This window comes from Cercospora kikuchii (assembly GCF_019650295.1).
Source record: "Cercospora kikuchii DNA, contig_00004, whole genome shotgun sequence".
NCBI lineage: Eukaryota > Fungi > Ascomycota > Dothideomycetes > Mycosphaerellales > Mycosphaerellaceae > Cercospora > Cercospora kikuchii.
This window is the reverse complement of record NW_025408585.1, coordinates 728,582-748,885: the sequence shown is the minus strand read 5'-3', so window position 1 is coordinate 748,885 and position 20,304 is coordinate 728,582. Positions and strand designations below refer to the sequence as shown.

The window sequence follows — 20,304 nt, the reverse complement described above, 5'->3', positions numbered from 1 at the left end:
TCAACGGCTGTCCATCTTCATGTTCCACAGCAACCACGCGTGGCCGAACTGCAAGTAGGCGGCACGGCGGTCCTCCATCCCCGTTCAATTGCGTTGCGTGTTCAGCGACCATGTGGTATTGAGATAGTCCGCTGCATGCATGGAGACCATACACGCCGACAGCCCTCTGGCCGCCTATCTGGAAGGTGCGGCAACCAGCGCGACGGATTCCCTCTTCAGCACAGGGCAGGAGAACTAACGCGACGCAGGTGAAGGCACCTTCGATTTCGACACCGACAGTCGCGGCTCCGACGACATTCGACCACCGCATACGCCGGACCCCAACGATTCCTTCAGCGAGGCAGCCTTTGCGCCGACTGCGAAAGGCCCCATATTTCCACGTATCCGCATCCCGCAGCTTCAGTCTCCTCCGCAAGGGAAGCAATCCCCCAGGAGTGCCTTCACGCGAGCGCATCATGCCTGGTCTTCGGCAGTCAACTCGAGGCTGGGAGCTGCAGATAACGCCAAATTTCTGGAACATTTCCGTTACACCATCGTAGCTTCACAGTTGCTGAACGAGTATTTGGATCATGGATCATTGGCACCGGCCACTGCATTGGCCACTACTTTCGGTCTGCAAGGCTCGTCGAAAGAGGCCGCAATTGCAGAGGATACAGCCAACGTGGTTGGCGCACTTTCGGCGGCCGCTGTGGCCTTCGCTGTAGTCTACTTCATTGACTGGCTCCGCACTCGCCGAGTGAGCAGAAGCCGGGCAGCATTACTACTAGGAGCTATTGCATTGGCCTCGTTTGCTGGCTATGGGTACATGCGTAGACAATGGTTGGAGAGCTTGCGGCACGAGGCGGTCGATGCCGCGACGGGAATGACCACCAACTGGCAAGCTTTCGAGCTCTCATCAAGTTCTTCACTCTCCTTTATCCAAGAAGTTGAGCTGGTCTCGAAGGGATACAGGCTGAGCACGCCTCTGCCACCTGCCTCACGAATCGAAGAGACGGGCACGGCCAGGCGATGCGCCAAACTCCGCGTCGCCTTACACAAAGCATACGCCACGACTATCCCGGCATCCATCAAAGCTTACACAGCGCTGGGTGCATTGATTCGTGAAGATGATCTCGAGAAATACTTCGAAGTTTATGATATCAGTAGTCAAGATGCGAGGGAGTCAACCGGCCCAGATGCGCTTCGAGTTCTGGAGGAGGATCCAGAATCGTTGAAGTCGTTGCGAGTACTGAGCTACCGAGCTTGTGTCTTGCGTAGAATAACGCTATGTTCACTCATGGCGCTAGGCGCAGATGGCGGCAAGCTGGACTTTGCTCGCTGGCGGGCGGCGACCCAGATCATGCGGGAGCTGAGCAAGGCAGTCGCTGGGTCAGCAGAGCGCGTCCGCCTAATCCTGAGCGAAATGGAGTCATTCAGCATGGCTTCGCCTGCCCTGAAAGCTACCAACACTCCCCACAGAGAGCGCATGCGAGGCCAGGTGCGCAAGATTAGTGCGCTCGGCACTGGTATTCGTGGCTTGCAGGCGAAGATGCAGATCCTGCGCGAGGAAACCAACAAATCCATTGAGCAGTCAGAAGATCTCACCGATTTAGGTCCCACGCTTATGGCACAATACGACGCCATTGGCACCGACCTGCGAGAGCTGCTAGAAGCTTGGGAGGCTGGGAAGCAGTCGCTGCAGGCGAACATTTCACGACATGAGCGGCGCATATCTATGGCTTCGAGCGGACTCCGTTCGCCTGTGTCCAGCCTTGGCGGCCTGACGGCTGTCGACGAAATCTCAGACGGGCCAGCCGATGCTCTGAAAGTACTCAATGGAGAAGGAAACAAAAGTCAACGCTCCAGTCTGAATGCCACATCGGACGAGGAAGAGATGGTCTTCGAGGCAATCGCCATGCCTAGGCAACGCCAAAGCCTCATTTCGCGTGAAGAGCGCATCGCGAAGATGAATGAACAGCGCGCCAAGCAGCAAGAGCTGCGCGCACAGCGTGATGCAAACACAAGCATGTTACGCGAGCTGGAGTCTGTCATCAATCTGCGTCCCAAGAAGGCTTCGCCCAACGGTGCACAGCCTCCGAGGGTAACATCACTTTGATGCCTCAAATTCAAGCTCAAGGGGAACGTTGCAGTAGCCGACATCGGTGCTACACTATTCCTTGAGCCATATGTGCATTCGAACATATACACGAAGCGGCAATGCAACAGTAACGGCCGAGGACAATCACAGATACCCTGGAATGCGGACACACAGGACACCAATTATTGCCAAATTAGCAAGGCGTTGGGCATGAGAGGCGTTTGCAAGGCATGGAAGGCGTCTCATCATACATCAACGACCCTCGAGGATATTTATTTGCGTACAGATTATTTACATACAATTGAACAAAGCAACGATCACATCATATCGATGCAGCCGATTGTGAAACCTCCAAGCATTCTGTGGAGTGTCGGAATGTGGTCCTCAGACACGCGGATGCGGAGCCTTGCAGCCAGCTGCCGAATTTCTGCCACAGATAGATGCGACATCGCACATGCTGTTTGCGTGTCACCGGTCGGCCTATCGAGGCGACGCATGGTGGGCGATTTCACGTCTAGGCGGGTCGAGCCCCTTGGGTTAGTGTCGCTCTAACTGTGGAAGGGCTACTCAAGGTGCCACAGTGCGCCATCAACCACATAGGTCAAACTAACGCGACCCGATAAGATGGTCACAGTCAACCACAGAAAGCACGAAGCTTTCACTTCTCTGCCATCCTCTTCATCTTGTCGCGCAAACGGTGCTGCAATGCAGGCCACTTCTCTCCTTCAGTCGCGATTTTTGATTGTTCTGCTTTCAGTTTTCATCGTTCTTCAACTGTTTCTCATCTTTGGCAACAGGGACACATTGCTTCCAAAATGGAGGTCGCATTCGCCGGCATCAACGCAGCAGACAGGAGTCAGCAATCCCATAGCCGACGATACCTACAATGATATCGAAACAGATGTGGAATCGGCTTGGTTCCCATCACAACCAGCTCACTCACCACCAGTGACCCAGACCTGGTCATTCAACTCCACCCGCGACGCTCGCAACCACGCGCTCAGCCCTTCTGAATGCTCAGTCGCCTTCCCTCAACTCTACCACGAACTCGATCGAAGTGTCAAATATTGGCAAAGCCGCGACCACAAGATCAGTCCTCAAGACACCAACGTTTCTTGGACAGGCAAGGGCGGGCTTCGCGCCTTGATCTACGAAAATGAACTTCGCATCCTCGAGACAAAAGACACTCACCACTACAAAGACCGCCACGATGCGCGCCGAGTCATTTTCACCCTCAGCCAGATCCACCGCGCATTGCTCGGCGCCACCGCACGAGGCGAAACAATTCCCAACATCGAATTCGCCATCGCAGTAAACGATCACGTGGAACTACCCGATGGCGAAAGTGACACTCGCACGGCTTGGACGTTCGACCGCAGAATCTCTAGTCCCAAAGATGAGCGCATGTGGCTCATGCCGGATTTCAATTTCTGGGCGTGGAACCCCATTCACAACGCATATCAGGATGCGCGACGACGAGCCGCTTCACATGATAGTCCAATCGAACAGAAAATCCCTCGGGTTGTCTGGCGAGGCAATCGACATATCAATCCTGAACTTCGAGGCGCGTTGCTGCAAACTGGGAAAGGACAGTCCTGGGCGGACTTGGAGGGTGATTGGTTAGATATCGACGACTTCTGTCGATATCTATTCGCTGCATACACGGAAGGACATAGCTGGTCCGGGAGAATGAAATATATGCTTAGTTGCGATAATGTGGCGGTGGTGCATGAGTTGGAATTTGTGACGTTTTATCATCATTTGTTGAAGGCTGAGGGGTCGGAGCAGAATATTGTGAGTGTGAAGAGGGATTGGTCGGATTTGGAAGAGAAGGTACAATATTATTTGGGGCATCCGGAGGAGACGAGGAGGATTATTGAGAATTCGGTACAGATGTTCAGGGAGAGGTATCTGACACCAGCGGCAGAAGCATGTTATTGGAGGGAGATGTTCAGAAGGTATAGAGAGGTTGCGTATGAGCCGGAGCCGTTTGAGACGAAGGTGCTGGAGAGGCAAGGGCAGAAGGTCGAGGTGAAGAGGTTGAAGGGGATCCCGTATGAGTTGTTTATCGGGACTGATGGCGCCGAGAAGCCAGGAACACATGATCCGTGAAGGGCTGGTGCTTTGGGGACGAATTTGGCACTGCTGGTGGGGTAACTCTTAAGCCTTTGCCAGCCACTGCAAGAGTGGAGGTAATAGGCTTCACAGGACTTATGGTAGGCTTGAGGGCTTACCGAATACGACAACTCTCTTGGCAAGTCCTCTGTCTGAGGCTCCGACGACGTTTTTCTACACTTCGAAGCACGACCGACCTGTACACGCATCGAAAAGCCATCGCCACCGACCGCAAAATGGAGTCGAGAAGCGCAGAATCCCACTCTGAAGAACGCCGAATCTTCGACTTCTTCAACCTCCCACTCGAATTGCGCCATATGATCTATGACCATCTAGCCAATCATAAGAAAGAAGTCGGCTCGATGTCAATGTTGGGTACATATTCAGCAAGAGCCGCCGTGGTAGGACAACAGCAGCCCCATCTCCTCCGCATCAACAAACAATTTTCTCAAGAATACCGACCAAGGTTCAAACGCGTTACAAAGACGCTTGTCCTCACGCATGTGGATCGCCGGCGACGAATACCTCTCATCTATCCCATGGCCAAGTTCAAGTATTTCAAGGGCATCAGGAACATTACCGTCAACATGGTTCTGAGCTGTATCCCGGGTACTGCTAGGACCTACGAGAAGTTTCTTCGTGATCTGAAATTCTGTGGGGACACCGGATGGCTTTTTATTAATTTCGTGATGCTGGTCATTGAGGCAGGTGTCGAAGACGTTGAGATTAGGGTATTCACAGTGCGGAGGGCTAATGTAGAGGATCCTCGAATCCGGCGGCCCATGCAAGCCAACTTGGGGAGGTTGACGCGGCCGGGCTTGACAGCTTTATCGTCTGTTCGCGTGGCGACTTTGGGGAAAGATGGATATACGATGGAGGCGTCAGAAGGTTGTGGGCAGTACGGAAAATGGACGGCGCAAGGAGGGTGGAACTGGACGTGAATCTTCGAAAAGAGCAGTGCGAGTGCTGAGTTCCTGGTACGCTTTCGAGAGTACCAGTGTACGACTCTGCTCGAGGCCACACACATCTCAGGCTTTGGTTGACTCTTATAAAAACCACTGCCTGCCACCGAGGGAGTCTACACAACACACACAACACATCAACAAGTCACCTCCAATCAAGCAAATATGGACTCGCCAAACGCAAAATCCACCTCTCAAGAGCACAAGACTTTCGACTTCTTCGGCCTTCCGCGCGAAATGCGTGACAAAATCTACAACAACCTCTTCCACCACAAGACAGAAATTGCCCCTCTGTCGCATGAAAACCCTATCGCAGCGGTCCTCGAAGGCTGTCCGCAATCCCATCTTCTGCGCATCAGCAAAGCATTTTCCGAAGAATACATGGACACACACAAGCGGCTCGGATCAAAACTGATCCTAACATATCCAGGCCATCGACCTTTTCGCTCCCTGCAGCCTCCAAGCGAAATTCAACGTTGTCAAAATATACAAAGAATCACCATCAACATTGTATTGAACTACTTACCAAATCCGGACGATTCTTATCCTATCAGCGAACACATTACCTACGAGGAGAACCTGAAGAATTGCGAATGGATCAAACGAGTCGTCGAAACAACCGATTGTTCGGACATTAAAGAAAGTCAAATCTTCATCTATGCAAGACGAGGTTTTAACGCAAAAGACTCTGTAGGGCGTGGAGTCATGGAGGAGACATTGGGAACTCTGAGATCGATTGGCTTACCAGGTCTATCTTGCATTCGTGTCAAGCGACTTAGAGCTGTGTCCCGTCCTTGGCCAATTCCAGATAATTTGGAAGAGTACGGGGCTTGGGAAGTAGAAAGTGGTTGGACGTGGAATTGAGTGGAGTTCGAGTCAGTTGATTTGTATGATGAAAGGCAATAGAAACCAAGAATCTTGCTTGGCATTTGGTGTACTTTTACAAAGGAAATGAACGATCCTATCAGTGGATCTACAAGCCGATAGTAACGCAACTGATATCCTGTATCATTCTGGGTATTCCCTTTCTCGCCGCTTGAACGCCATCTATCAGTACCAAAGAAACCAACTTTCCCCCGGCTTCACCTCGCCTTTGACAACAAGCAAAAGGAACTAAGCTCAGAAAATGAAAGGCACGCCCACACTCGCATACCCCATCGACAACTGCCTCCAAGCCGCGCGTTGTTCATTATGTGTTTCCCGCTCATAGTCATAATCGTCTTCATCCTCAACTGGCTTCCTCGGACGATCTTTCTTCTCCTTCTTTGTAAAGTACGCTCGGCTGCCTTCCTCCTCACCAGGAGGAGCAGCACCCGAACCTGAAGACGAAGACGAGAACACTCTCCTCAGCCATCCGCTCTTTCGCGATGTAGATGACGTCGCAGTCTCAGACAACTTGAGGGAATTGTTCGCTGATGTAGTGCCACTCTGGACAGAAGTGCTTGTTCGCAAGCTGGACATTGTACTTGTTGTGCGGAGAGAGCGTTCGCTACCAAGGTTCTTCTCGCTGTAGTGTGTAGTAGGTAGGCTGTTGAGATGTGTGTTCCGTCTTGTTTCGGCGTCGACATCGACTTTCTTCTTTAGTCGCCAGGACCATGATCGAGAGGAAGGCATCTTGGGAGTTTTTGGTTTCTTGTTATGTTGGAAAGGGAACGAGAGATTGACGTGCTGGTATGGTGGAAGTGGGTAGACGTTCATTCTTGGCAGGATATGTCTTATGCCTCTTCTTGTTGCCGTTGATTTCTGATCGCGCCGCGGCGATGCAATGAAAGCAATGTAGTGATCAGATGAGGTGAGGTCTATAATGTTATTACTAGTGTCCCTTGACCAGGATGTGTCATCACTAGTAGCACGCGTGAACCGGAAAGCCTAATACCACAAAACTTCGGGCAAGACAGATATATATATAATCCTCGTTGACCGAGCTTTCCACTTGCCAGCCCCAGCACTCTACCGCGCATACCACGCACCTCACATGCTGAGAGTTGAAACCTAATGGGCATGGTCGATCATTCTTGACGCACGACCATGGAAGGCGATTCGTGGTTGGGGCAGTCTTTGATCAGCAGCCCCATGCGCGCACAAAAGCTAGTAAGCGCGTGAATCGCTTTCTGGTATGGTGGTGCCAGCTGAGGACAGATCTGCAGCTGACAAAGGTGGGTCTGGGGTCCTGGTGCGCTGCGGAAGCTCGGATCCCACATCCTTTGCGTCCCAAAAGCTGGGAGATCAGGCTTGCCATTCGTCAGGTGTAGGACTTTCCAACACGCTGATCGAAGGATGCTGATATTCGGCGACTTGTTGTTGGAATTTGACAGAAAGGAGAAATGCTGTTCGCTGGCTTGCATCCTGTATTACGGTACCGCCAAGCCACTTCAGCTAGGATTGAGGCTTGCTCGACTTGGTTGTGAGGAACGTGAACTTTTCTGCTTTCTTGCAACACCTCGCCGCACGCCATTCGCTTCACAGCTGTCACACACTGCGCGGACAGTGAGACATACTGGTTCAGTCAATTTGCATATGTCTGACCACCGCACTGTTCCGAGCCATGCGACGAAATTGATGTTTCGGAAGCTGCCGTGATCGTCTCGTGCTACTGTACCCTGCGCATGTGCTACTCAGCTTTGCGGTGATCAATCCTCTGGTCCTGAAGCATGTATCATTGGAACAGCACAGACAGATCTGCGACTCTCCAACACTCGTTGTAAAGTGCCAGCAGGGACATCATTGGTTCTCAGCTCTTCTTAGGCAACCCATGCGTTGTTCATAGCGCTGGTTCGCGTGTGCCGTGTAGGTCTATCTCGCAAAAGTGTAGGGTCGAACGGCGCCTGAGGAGAAAGGGCAGTCAGAATGGCGAGTCGTGACAACCGGGTCAGCAGCCACGGGACTTACGTTTGAGGCGTCCAGTGCGTGTCGCCAAAGCATCGCCACAGCGAAACGATATGCGCAGGAAGCGCTTTCCCTCTCTTGCTCGTTCTAAGCAGGCGCGCGTAGCGTGCGCAGACGAGAAACCTATTCCGTCTGCCTTTCTAATCATGTGCTATTCCAATTGCGCAGCTCTCAACCTTCCACTTCCTTGCTCCTTTCCTTCAAGAAATTCGACAGCCATTCGAGCGGCTTCTCGGGCTCGTACACAGCCAAGTACTTCATTCCTTCGAGCAAGTGCGGCGTAACGTTTGTATTGAGATATTGTCTGGTAGGACCGCCATGCGCAACTGGTTTCTCTGGTCGAGCTGAAGGCTGAGGAGGCATCGAACCGGGTCGCGTCGTTGCGCCTGTTGGAGGAGTGGCCACGCCTGGCGCGATGCTCGCAAGATGATCGGGAGGTCCGTGGGGTTGCAGCGATTGCTCGATCCAACGCTGCGGCGGAGGGTTCGGGTCGGTCGGGTCTGCTTGTTGAATAGTGTTCAAAGGTGTCTGTGAGGTGGTCAGAAGCGGGTGCGAACGACTGAGCAGGGCACGTACTTCTGCGGGCTGTTCCTCTTTCATCTCAATATCGCCATTCGCAGGTGGCGTGCCGTTTGCCGTCGGTTCTGCCATTGTGCGATAAAGTTTGTGGGTTTGCTGGAAATGGTCGTGATGGAGCTCGAATGTGAAGCGACAGTCGCGCAGTCGCGTGGTTGCACGCGCCTTGACCGGGAATGCTTGGCATCTGTCGACCACACATGCACTTCCTTCTTCACATGTCTCGCATATGCGGCTTCACAATCAGACCAACGAGGTACTTTTTTGCATTATTTCAAGTCTGCATGGAACCAGATCGTGCCTGGCCCAGCTGGCATACATTCGATATGGACAAGGAATTACAGCTGAACAGTGCTCTCCGCTGCTGGAGCACAGCAAGTGTCTCCATGAGAGCCATACACGGCGGCGCGCACGACCTTCTGGAGTCAGAGTCAGGGATGGGACATAGTCATATCGGAACAGTAGACTGCCATTGTCTCTGCATTCGAACACTATTCCAAGCTCACGAGAGTCGCCCAGCAGAAGAATCAGATCATATGCAGTACCTGAGAATCGACCGTTGAGCTTCACTTCACTTCAATCACATGAACGCATTACGCAGGAGCGCTGCCATTGGGTGGGAAGGTAGGCTGCAGCGGCAGATGAGCTCTCACTTTCAACCTCACTGCTTACCCCCACCACTACTATTTCCTTGCTTCCAGCCCATTGTCTTTTCTCTCCTTCACACCCTCTCCATACCCGCGCGCTCGGCCTGTGTTGACCAGCCAGAGACAACCTCCGTGACTGTTCTCACTCCTCATCCCAACAACATGCCTCCGAAGAACGCACAGAAGACCAAGGCCGCAGATAAGGCCACGGACAAGTGGCCGTCCACTCCGGTGAAGCAGAAGCCAAAGCCGAAGAAAGAGCCTGACTCCGATATCAAGTCGGACGCTGAGCCACCTAAGCTGGCTGCCACTCCGTCGAAGAAAACGCCCAAGAAACAGAGTCAGACAGTGGAATTTGCGCCATTGAAGCGTGACCCAGATTCACCGGCGGCTGTATCTATTGATGTTAGCGTCAGCAACGAAGAGCCGGTGGCAGAGCCGAAGAAGAAGGGCAATGGATTCGAAAAGCTCCTAAGGCTCGAAAGCGCAGACAAATTCGTCATCCTTAAGACGGTAAGACCACGCCGCATCAAAATTTTGAATGACATTGACATTGACTCTTTTTGGCAGTTCATGCTCACGGAAGGGCCCGATGAAGGCTGCCAGGCTATTCTCGTCCGCCCAGCGAAGCCTTTCGCGTTTCTCAGCCTCGAACCAGAGATCCGCACACGCATTTACCGCTTCTACTTTGCCAACAAAGGCGTCGTGGATGACTCAATCCAGGTGGACGGCAAGCGCAAGGGGCTCTTCCAGGACATGTACGCCAAGACCTACTCGAACGACAGCAAGAACCGTGTCGGGCTTCTCGCAGTCAATAAGCAGGTATGGCACCAGGTGGAGCGGCCACGGTGAAAATGAGAGCTAACTTTTTGCGGAAGGTTCACCAAGAGGCTGTGCAAATCTTCTATTCAATTCCTATCCGCCTTGATGGAACCTCCTCTGTCATGGATTTCCTCTCCCAGATCGACTCGGCTGTCCGGCAACGTATCACTAGCGTCGTCATCAAGAACTATCAAAAGGCAACTGCGCGTACCGCCCTGAACGTTCTTGCCGAATGCAAGAATCTCACTCGCGTTCACTTCGATAGCGGGCTCTTCAGTGAGGGCGATCCCCAGAAAGCCGCAAAAGCGCTCTTCGGCGATGCGCACAAGTTCCTCCAAGCCATCGGCTCGGCCAAGGGCAACAAGGAAGCCGGAGTCGATATCCTGAGCTTCGGAAAGCAGGCGCTGACCCTCAAGACCGATTCTCCCAAGAACAAGGACGAGAAAATTGCAAAATCTTGGCCGGATCACATGGTCAACGAAATGAGGGAGAGCCTCAAATCAAAGCTAAAGTGAGTTGTTCACCCTCACAGCAAAAACCCTCACTTTCACGGCGAAAAAAAGACCCCGGGAAGCTGACTCATTGTCTTCTTCCGCGTCAGATAATTCGAAAATCTCTGGAAAAATCACTCTGCTCACAGCCACCTTGCAGTCAACCCGTGATTTGGACCTGCGTTTGCGGCTCGCAGAGTTACGGACACATTTGCTCGGAAATCTTACAAGCGAGGCAGGAGCAGAGGAGGGAATTGGCTGAGTTGGGAGAAAACGGAGTTGTTGTGCTTGCTACTGCTAGGTTTCGGGCCTGTTGCTGATCGTTGGGTTGGAGCAGAAAGGAGCAGAGAAATGGATCGGGAGGACATCGAGTTGGAGCACCATGCATACATCAGGACCAGTCAGTAGCACTTTAGGTCGTGGGTTGGTAATGAAATGCATCGTGAGGAGTGAGCAAATGGTCTTTCTCGCTGAACGAATGAATGGTTCTCTGCGCATTAGCTTGGACCCGGGCATTATAGGCGTGCTGGAATGATTCCTGAGAAAGAGTCGTGATCACTTCTGTCTCTCAAGGCAGACAGTCTTGGCTGCGCAATACATGCCGTAGTCAAAGAAATGGGCGGCCGAGACATTTCAGAGGCAGGACTACGAGTACGACTGTCTCCGATGACACACGTGAATGCTCCGCTTCCGTGCCTGATTGGGGGCACAAGTGCGTCGCGAAGACTTGTTTGAGATGAAACTTTACGCACATGTATCCACGGGCACAGGGGTTGATCTACTCATGTGCTTGACCTCGGTTATGGTTTCGCGACAGAGATGAGATTGGAGACCGAACTGTCAGTACGGAATCCTTCTGAAGCAGAGGAAGAACATCTGCTGCTGCGCCCGGCGCCGAGGGCGAAGTACCCAGCGGAATCATGTTGGTGACTTGTCGGCTAGCACAAGTCTTCTGTGAAAGAAACAGACCTCTCTGCTCTTGAACTTACCTCACGGCAGGAATGTGTCAAAAAGGTCTGTTCGAGAAATGTCCGCCAGCACATCTTTCTTCGGCAGCGCTCGGAAGTTCTGTGCTCATGAGCTTGACCCTAGGTATACTCGTGCCTCAAAGACCTGTTCCAGACATTAGTGACTGCTTCCTTCGGAGACTCCACATCATCAATGACAGCATGAGATCGCAGATGCTGCAAGTGTACTGATTGCTAAGCTGTCGACCCGGGACATTCGTACACTAGATCTTGTGCGTGCTATTGGTGGTTCTCCTTCATCACGCACGTAGATCAGGTGAATACGTCTGAGGATCAGAGTCGAAGCATACGGTAGGAATATACCGTGCGCTGTACATCGATCGAGAAGGGCAGATTGCTTCGAGGACAATTCGGTGTTTTGAGCGAGCGGAATCCAACGGACTGACTATAGCTTGTTGCTAATGTGTTGGCGAAGCTTGACATCCCTTTTTCTGTCTGTTCAATCTCTTGGTCGGTGAAAATCGCAGAGATGATTAGTATCGATGTGAGAAAACATTCCAGATCGTAGGCAACTGACGTTCCGTCACGATCCTCAAAAGTCTTGCTAATGTCTCGGATCTGAGGACCGCAAGTTCTCACAGACCCATGTTTCGATAGTTAATAATCCTCCCTAAATGACACCCTCGACCTTCTAGTGCATGTCGCAACTCAGATCGCGCGTCCCCAACATCCCTCATGCCTGTGCCATGCACCATTCAAACGCCGGAGGAAACATGGGAAGTGAAAGTTGCCACTCTCCTCTCATCGACTTGATGGCAGTGCAAATGCTGTGCCTCTCGCATACCCATATCGAGGAAGTATATTCGAAGGGACTTTAAGATCGGCCTCTGTACCAGCAACCCCACGTCGGCGAGGCCGTGCCCCATCACATGCAGAACATCACGAAATAGACTTCTTCCATCACAATTCCATGCATGCGCGCTCACGTAACTCGAACCCGGACCCTGCCTTTCCGCAGCAACGCCACAGGACGCGTGGCTGGCAGCTCTCTTGTTGCATGAAAAAGTTAAACTGATTGAAGGCAGAATTGCGCTACAGTTCTTCGTTACGACGATTGTGAGACTTGCGTTGCAACGTCGCATGTCGACTGTGCGATGCTGTGTCTTTGTAGAGTACGTACGTGGATGTGGCTTGTTCGGCGCTTCTTCGATCTTTTTGCTTCTTATTCCTTGGTCGTCAGCCCTAAGTGGCAGAACAGATGATCTGCGAAAGTTCGATCAAGTGGGTTGCGTCTGCATGTCGACAGGTGCGACACTTGGGCACGAGCGTTTATGGGCATGAATGTGGAACGTCCCATTGATGCCCGAGGTATTGTGTTGCAGTCGCCGGGAGCAGGTGGGCAAGGTTCCGACTCCATGTCTGTTTGGGTCGAAATCGCATTCGCATGGACGACAGGAAAGGGCCGAGTCGTGTAGGTACTTGTACAATTTGGTTGTACTTTGTTGCAAGGTTGATAAGACGAGCCAGGCTGGCGCTGAGATGCGGAGCTTGGTCCAGAACGAGCTCCAGCCTCGCTGCTCGTTCAGCCTCGTATACCACAGTTCTTGCTCGACAATGACACTCGCAATCATTCATTCGTGAAGTCGGTTACAACGTTTGCACCTGCAGCACGTCAGTAGTGAAGTGCGCAAAATGGAAGGATCCAAAATCCCGAAACATGCAACTTCCGCCTGCGCTTGCTGTGGCTAAGGCGCTTGACTTTCTCGGCTGCAACCACATCCAAACAACTCTCTCTCCACACCTCACTGATCCTCCCACACAACACACGACCTTCGCTGCAATCCTGTCACCGTGCACCGAAATCCGCCTATACCTGCAGGAACCTGCTGCAGCACCATTCACGCTGCACCAAAAGACGCTGTGCCTCGGCCTCCCTGCCGCCCTAAACCTCCGACACCTCGAAACCCTTTCCCCTTTCGAATCGAATTCAGGCCACTCGCTCCAAAGACCATCCACTTCGCATTCGTACCTTCTGCAACGACCGATCAAAGTTTATTCCTCATCACCCACGCGCGGACCTGGTTGTAACGATTGTGATCGTGCTGCAGCTGTCGCTGTTGTAACCCGAATCTGGCCGCGAGGAAAGGCCGCACCTGCAGTAGTCCTGCGTCTGCATCGCGCTTACTACTGCGACCGTGACAACTATCTCACCTCTAACTTTTGCCCGGGTATTGACGGCACGAACTAAGTGTGATTGCGTTCGTCCGGTTCGGCGCGCGAGGGTTCGGCGTTACTGGCGCAAGAAGGAGGAAGAAAGGTGGAGGAAGAAGGATCGCAGGTACTCGGACCACACATCATGGGCGTGATGGGAGAGTTCGCGGCTGCGCAATTGCTCAAGCGCGAGGGAAGCATTAACGACAAGCGTGACGATGACGATTATTACCCCAACGGCTACTATTCTGAAAGCTGGTGGTGGTCGGATGTAAGAGCTGCCGCGTGGGAAGATGTGAAGCACATAAAGGAGATTTGCTGACAATTCGGGCAGACAGGCTATGCCGTTAGGTATGCATTGATATGTGTCATCCTCGCTATCATCCTGCTGTACTTCGTCGGAGGATACTGCCACGCCCGAAGCCGTCTGAAGAAGGGGCAACCTCCTCTCGCCTACCACAGATGGATGGTGCAGCGTTCGGCGCGCTACGAGCAGCCTCAGCACCAGCAGTCCTATCCGTACCGCCCTGATCCATATGCACAAGGCTACGCCATGCACGGATATGCTCCGCCGCCGAATCCTCCCCCTGCTTACCACGGTGATGCGCCCCCTGCGTATTATCCTCCAGAAGGGGCGAGTAAGGCTATGGCAGATCAGAATTACCAAGTGCCGCCGCGTCCGGAGAACCAGGGCGAGTCGAGCACCGCAGCTATCGCTCCTCAGGCACCGCGCCCATAGAAGATCAGTGCTTCAACAGTGTTGCGTTTTGAGCGAATGCATGGCGTCAAGGTTGTGTCATATCAAGCTTCCAGTACAGCATGTGGGTATTCTACCATGGTTCGGTAGTTGGCGAGCGCGTGGGCATGGGGAGCATTGCACACACTTGTGCATCATCTAGAAGGTCCTGGCGCGTTTCATCAAGCTGGAAGGGGCAGGTAGCGATGGCAAGACGGCACGAACAAGGCGAAGCGAGCAGACCGCATCTTGTCTAGACAACATCAGCCATGTCCTCTTATGAACCTTAACTGAACGTCACTTCGATTTGCTCTCTTGTATCGTGTTGCCATAGCCATGCAGCTCCACTCTAACCCTGGTTTCATCTCTCTCGATCTAAGCGAAGCTCGTGCTCAAATGCCGAGAAGTCTATAGCCTGTCCGTGGAGACGCCGGGCCCGAGCGTCCAGATGCCCAATTGCGCGCTTTTGATCACAGTGGCCCAAAGAGGATGCTGGCCCGACGAATGTCTCTCATGTGCGTGCTTCTGTGCCTCGGCTTGTATGCCCTTCGCCGGTGAAGCCTCGTGGCACGGTCGATGGGTCCGATATCCTGGTTGCTCGCTGTATTGATAATCATTGTTAATTGTGCGGATTGTGCACCGTTCAACAAGCATGTGCCCCTGATGCATCCATGTCTATGTGCGTGGCAGTGCGAATTCAATTCATGGAGTTCGTTCGGCACGGGAATGGCAAACGTCCTGCACCCGTAGGAGGTAGGCATCCTGCACGTTCGGATATTTCGTCGCCTGGTGGGCGTGCATTATCCGAGCATTGATGAATCGCTTGTTTTTGACGCTACCGGCTCCACTCGCACGAGGTTGCAACCCTAGGCTAAAGGCTGGCTCTACTACTGGCAGGAGGATAACATGTGGTTCACCATGTTGATCAAGTTGCGATTTTCCATGGCGGCCGCCACCCGTTCCTTGTCTCCGAGTTGCTTGTTCGCTTCGTCTGCCGATGAAGAGGTTCCCTCCTTGATGCGCACGTCCACTCGGAAACGTGGAGGCAGGGCATTCATCAATCGAACCTTGACGCCGAGTCCAATGACGGTGGTCAGCGAACAGGCCGAGGTGGTAGGCGTGATGAGCACCTGCACAGAACTAATGCGGGACCGTGGAGAAGTCGGCGGGATAATCTTGATGTCTTCCAGGTTCACGACTCCCAGCGAGCCCAGCGAGAGTGGATGCTCGGGGTCGGTGATGGTGGAGATTAGGTCGTAAACTTCTTGCTCGTCTATTTCCTCGCGCTCGTCGTCGTCTGATGAGGCAGGATCTGAGACATCAGACAAGACCTCAGCGTCGTGCGCGGACGCGGCGTCTAGAAAGCTTGGGTACTGCGGCACCAATGCATCGAAGATTCCTTGCGGCTTCGCTGCTGAGGGCGTGGAGCGGCGGCGGGACGGCAAGTCGTTGGGGTTGATGATGGTCGGGTTCGCGTTGTCCTTGCCGGCGTCCATGGTGTTGGCGTGGAGTCGAATGTCACGGGCAGGTACTGCGTTGCGTAGTTGGGCGAGGGTGATGGCTCAGCACGATCCGCGAGGTGAGGCGAACGAGTCAAGGGACGTAGAGGGCGGTTGCCAAGGCCAGGCGTCACGACAACTGGGCCACACGGTTGCAGTTTTGCAGAGGCGTGCGAGTGGAGGCCACCGGCTCATTCCGGCGCGGTCCTGCGCGCTGCTGGCCCACCGCAGTGTGCAGGCTTCTGTGCTTCCGTGCGGGCTTCCACGGCGGTCGGCAGCGCAAAACAAGCTGGCGGCTGACGACGTCGCAGGCTCGCAGCTGCACGTCGAGGCCATTCAGCGGCTCGCCTCCTCCCAGGTGGCGTAAGGGCCAGCGGCACGGCCGCTGCACAGCTGCGACTAAATTCAGGCAGGGGAGGGACCTCGCCGTGCATTTCGTCGGCGGATGATCTCCCAAGCACCCCACCGACACGGCCAGCCATCACAGCATGGCCTCTTAGCCTCGCACCCTCATCCTACTGCTCACCACCTGCGCACCTCCTCGCCCGTCCGCCCGCTCTCAAGAGCAATGCCTGCCGTCGCCGCATCTGTTGCTGGATCATCACTACCTCCGCTCTCCGCTGCTCCTGCCCGCCGCGCCGCCGTGCAATGAATGCCCGAGGAACGGGAATGCCTGTCAGCGGCTTCGGATCCTGTGCGTGAGCTTTGGACACTAAACTCCCGATGACATTGATATCCACTTCTTCGGCGTTCCGCACTTTCTTCAGGTAACACCTCCAGAAACAGCTGCTCTTCCGTCGGCATGGACAGCGCGACGAGTGCGCCGGCGCCCGCTGCGCATACCAAGCAGTATGTCTTCGTCGACGAATACAATCGCCACAAGCGCCTCAAGGTCATGCGCGCCTGCGATGGCTGCCGAAAACGCAAGATTCGCTGCGACGGCGCCCTGCAAAACGGTCCATGGCCCTGCGGCGCCTGCATTCGTCTGAAACTGAAGTGCGTGCCGCCGACCCTCGACCAGGACGACGACTGCCAGACGCCCGACAGTGCCACCGGCCAGCAGACCTTTTCTTTCCAGAACACCACTTTCCCCAAAACCAGTCCGGCGGCGACGAAACCGAATGGCTCCTCTTCGCAACCGCGGATGGTGCACGAATGGACGAACAACGTGCCGCCGACAACACCCACTTCTGCTCCAGCATATCAGCCCGAATATTCATCAAATGCATACTCTCATCAACCCAATACCCGGCCGACTCAGCAAGGCTACCATCAAGGCAATTTCTATGCCGGCACCTCTACGCCTCTGCAGTACCCGCAAAGTGGTGGCCAAATGCCAAGCTTCATCAGGTCTGGTACAGAGGTGTCCGAAGCCTCCAGCGGCGATGCACAGGAAATCGAAGCTGGTGTGCGTGAGCTCTCCAGTGCCATGGGCGACCTCCAGATCGACATCACTTCTGCTGCTCCGTACATAACACGAGCGCAGCTCGCACCAGACGCACCCGGAATGGATGAGGTTGAAGTCGTGCTTCCTGCATCAGTATTGGCAGACTCCACAATCCGCATTCCACCTGAAATGATGCCCTCCGACGAACGGGCGACATACTTTTTCAATTATTTCTTTGACCATATTCATCCTTACTGCCCGGTCTTGCACAGAGCGACATTTCTTGAGAAATGGCGCACCGATCGGCATAGCATGTCTCCGCTGCTATTAGAGGCCATATTTGCGTGCGTGGCTCGATATCTCGAACAGCCTGTAGAGTCACGCAAATGGTTAGCACTGGCGAGCAGACATGAAGAAAGCTTCAAGGATGTACCCAGGCTTGATACGATCCAGGCCATGATTATTCTGATGAAGGCACGAGAGAGTATTTCTAAACGGGGTTATTATTATCGGTCGTGGATGGCAGTGAAGTACATGACCACCAGTGCCATTGATCTCGGGCTGGATATCCACCACGAGCAACACCGAAGCACGAACAAATGCAATCACAACAGGACCGAGTGCATGTTGCGCACGCGAATCTGGCAGACGTTGTTCACTCTCGAGATCCTCACCGGCGCCCCAATGGGAAGATCGGACTTTTCCGTTGACATTGATTCTGTCCAATATGCTGTGCCGACGCCGACAAATGACATTGATGCATTCGAGCATCTGGCGTCACGGAGATCGACGATACTCGCGCAGGCCGTGAGGAACATCAAGCAATCCAATATTTTGTGGCAGACCATGAAACGATATAAGAAGGACTGGGCTCTCGATCCGAGCTTTGTGCAACACAACGAAGATCTTCCAATCTGGGCGGACAATCTACCGAATGATTTCCAGCTCCAGTACAGTGATGATGGCAGCCCACCTTGGCTCGGCGCAGACCATTACAAGGCCTACGTTCACGTGTATCATCATTTGACCATTATCATGCATCATCGGCCACAATTGCAGGCGCTATTAGCCAAAGGTGACCCTGGCTGGAAGGACCAGTTGGAGATCTGCTTGAACTCGGCCATGCTCATGTGCCGTATTCAAGAAGCTCTATATCGCGACTTCCAGTTCCACGGCCTGCAGTTCATGATCCGTGGAGTCAACTTCACGATCTATTGTGTCCTGACGTGCATGATGTTGCACTTGGTTCGTTCACTCGTATATCTTGGCAGAGACTGAAGACACACTAACATTATATTAGGCTGCGATTACCTGCCCAGATCCTAAGCTTAACACTCAAGCCCGCATCTACTTCACACGACACATGCGCGTGCTTGAGCATTGTATCACATCTGCCAATGCAGAGATGCAAGCTCAGATCAACACACTTCGCGAAGCCTTCAGTGCCGATGTCACTCAGCCCTTTGAACTCAAACCTACTCTGGGCTTAAGGAGCCCGGTCATGGAAAATCACTCCACACCGTCGAGCACGAATTCGGATCCCACGAACGCCCGAGTCCTGACACAGCCCACCTGGAATATGGCCGATGCAGCCAACTCGAAATCGATGTCAGCAAGCGTCAACTATGCTACTGCCTTTGATGGTGGCGCCAGTCATGGTCTGTCTGCGAGGCCATCGATGACGCATCACGACGGGAATTACGATTTGTCACAGACATCGCCATATGGGCCGCCTGCCATGCACCAGGTATCAGCGGCACAGACCGGATACGCCTTAGAGCCTGTCATCAGCAACGAGCAACACACGCCTGTCTGGGATCCATCTGGCATATTCAACCAGTGGAACGCAGCATTCGGCGGTGGTGCTCCGCCTCAAGCTACACCACCAGGTCCTGGCGGTATGCAACACACATCGGCACCGATCATGCAAAATCAGACCTCTCCAATTAGTACACACGCGATGTACGGAGCGCAGCAAATCCCAGTGTCCAACCCAGTCATACCGGACACAAGCCCGCCGGCCATGCCAATGGTCACGCCGGTAATGTGGCAAGATGCATTCACGAGCGCCTATGTCTCAGGCCATGGTCAAAAGCGGTACAGGGAAGCAAGTGTGGACCATTCGGCGTATGCGCACTATGCAACGTCGAAACGCCGTGGCTGAGCGATATCTCAACAGCAGCCTTCGTGTCTTGGAATAGACATAAAATCCACCAGGCCGAGGATGTCGCGGTCAAACCCAAGACTGCCAACCTCAAATCGTTAGATCTACGACCGTAGCAACGATGGACGCGAGAGTAGCGAGACGGCCGACTATTGAGAGGCAGGCAGCGGCTGCGCTATCATCCTCCACTCGGCGCACTCGGATTCCGACTAGGAAGCATTATCACGTGCTTTTCGAGGCCGGCGAGACGAGGCCGTGCCACTCGCCCATGGAAAGCCCGTGCTGAAAAACTCCGGTGCGGAGGAGCCTGACAACCTTCTGTTCAATGCTTCCCAAAGCTTGGTCCAGACTGGCTGGGGAGCTCCGAACAAGGTGCGAGATTTTGTCGCTGGACGACATCATCTCGACACTTGAAAGTCTCTGATTTCTTCCCTTTGCCCCGCATCCTGACACGTTTTGTCAAATTGTCGAATCACGTTCGAATTTGATACGCATGTGGGTTTTTGCTGTAGATACCCCAGCACGAATGTACGAAAGAAAGACGATGCCTGCCTCAGCACCTCCAAAATTGCACATACCAATGAGAATTGAACGAAGTTGATATTACTACTCAGTTACTGTTCGTTGCACAGCATGCGTCCTGCCGCTACTTGCCGACTTGCCTCGCAGAAACGTGCCGATTGTTTCCTTCTGGGGACAAAGTATGGTTACATGAGTGTGGAGAAGTTTTGCGGGGTCGACTTTGGGGGCGCCATTGCATCTG

At 53.5% G+C, this 20,304-nt stretch overlaps 10 protein-coding genes across 10 annotated transcripts; 7 read left to right on the top strand and 3 right to left on the bottom strand.

Annotated features, from left to right (window-relative positions):
- Window positions 1-139: 139 nt before the first annotated feature.
- CKM354_000651900 (uncharacterized protein) lies at window positions 140-2,095 on the top strand (the record flags this gene model as incomplete). The annotated part of the gene is made up of 2 exons (XM_044801839.1): window positions 140-185; window positions 249-2,095. The coding sequence occupies 2 exons, from the start codon at window positions 140-142 to the stop codon at window positions 2,093-2,095; spliced, it is 1,893 nt and encodes a 630-aa protein (XP_044657774.1).
- Window positions 2,096-2,782: 687 nt separating this feature from the next.
- On the top strand, window positions 2,783-4,189 carry CKM354_000651800 (uncharacterized protein; the record flags this gene model as incomplete). Its single annotated transcript, XM_044801838.1, has 1 exon — window positions 2,783-4,189. The coding sequence occupies one exon, from the start codon at window positions 2,783-2,785 to the stop codon at window positions 4,187-4,189; it is 1,407 nt and encodes a 468-aa protein (XP_044657773.1).
- A 239-nt stretch (window positions 4,190-4,428) lies between these two features.
- Window positions 4,429-5,133, top strand: CKM354_000651700 (uncharacterized protein; the record flags this gene model as incomplete). The annotated part of the gene is made up of 1 exon (XM_044801837.1): window positions 4,429-5,133. The coding sequence occupies one exon, from the start codon at window positions 4,429-4,431 to the stop codon at window positions 5,131-5,133; it is 705 nt and encodes a 234-aa protein (XP_044657772.1).
- Window positions 5,134-5,319: 186 nt separating this feature from the next.
- Window positions 5,320-6,018, top strand: CKM354_000651600 (uncharacterized protein; the record flags this gene model as incomplete). Its single annotated transcript, XM_044801836.1, has 1 exon — window positions 5,320-6,018. One exon carries the CDS (start codon window positions 5,320-5,322, stop codon window positions 6,016-6,018), a length of 699 nt encoding a protein of 232 aa, XP_044657771.1.
- Window positions 6,019-6,273: 255 nt separating this feature from the next.
- CKM354_000651500 (uncharacterized protein) lies at window positions 6,274-6,852 on the bottom strand (the record flags this gene model as incomplete). Its single annotated transcript, XM_044801835.1, has 1 exon — window positions 6,274-6,852. The coding sequence occupies one exon, from the start codon at window positions 6,850-6,852 to the stop codon at window positions 6,274-6,276; it is 579 nt and encodes a 192-aa protein (XP_044657770.1).
- Window positions 6,853-8,211: 1,359 nt separating this feature from the next.
- Window positions 8,212-8,691, bottom strand: CKM354_000651400 (uncharacterized protein; the record flags this gene model as incomplete). The annotated part of the gene is made up of 2 exons (XM_044801834.1): window positions 8,212-8,568; window positions 8,617-8,691. The coding sequence occupies 2 exons, from the start codon at window positions 8,689-8,691 to the stop codon at window positions 8,212-8,214; spliced, it is 432 nt and encodes a 143-aa protein (XP_044657769.1).
- Window positions 8,692-9,425: 734 nt separating this feature from the next.
- On the top strand, window positions 9,426-10,600 carry CKM354_000651300 (uncharacterized protein; the record flags this gene model as incomplete). Its single annotated transcript, XM_044801833.1, has 3 exons — window positions 9,426-9,776; window positions 9,834-10,085; window positions 10,142-10,600. The coding sequence occupies 3 exons, from the start codon at window positions 9,426-9,428 to the stop codon at window positions 10,598-10,600; spliced, it is 1,062 nt and encodes a 353-aa protein (XP_044657768.1).
- A 3,300-nt stretch (window positions 10,601-13,900) lies between these two features.
- CKM354_000651200 (uncharacterized protein) lies at window positions 13,901-14,494 on the top strand (the record flags this gene model as incomplete). The annotated part of the gene is made up of 2 exons (XM_044801832.1): window positions 13,901-14,026; window positions 14,090-14,494. 2 exons carry the CDS (start codon window positions 13,901-13,903, stop codon window positions 14,492-14,494), a joined length of 531 nt encoding a protein of 176 aa, XP_044657767.1.
- An 884-nt stretch (window positions 14,495-15,378) lies between these two features.
- Window positions 15,379-15,987, bottom strand: CKM354_000651100 (iron-sulfur cluster assembly protein CIA2; the record flags this gene model as incomplete). Its single annotated transcript, XM_044801831.1, has 1 exon — window positions 15,379-15,987. One exon carries the CDS (start codon window positions 15,985-15,987, stop codon window positions 15,379-15,381), a length of 609 nt encoding a protein of 202 aa, XP_044657766.1.
- Window positions 15,988-16,792: 805 nt separating this feature from the next.
- CKM354_000651000 (uncharacterized protein) lies at window positions 16,793-19,541 on the top strand (the record flags this gene model as incomplete). Its single annotated transcript, XM_044801830.1, has 2 exons — window positions 16,793-18,622; window positions 18,678-19,541. The coding sequence occupies 2 exons, from the start codon at window positions 16,793-16,795 to the stop codon at window positions 19,539-19,541; spliced, it is 2,694 nt and encodes an 897-aa protein (XP_044657765.1).
- Window positions 19,542-20,304: the final 763 nt, after the last annotated feature.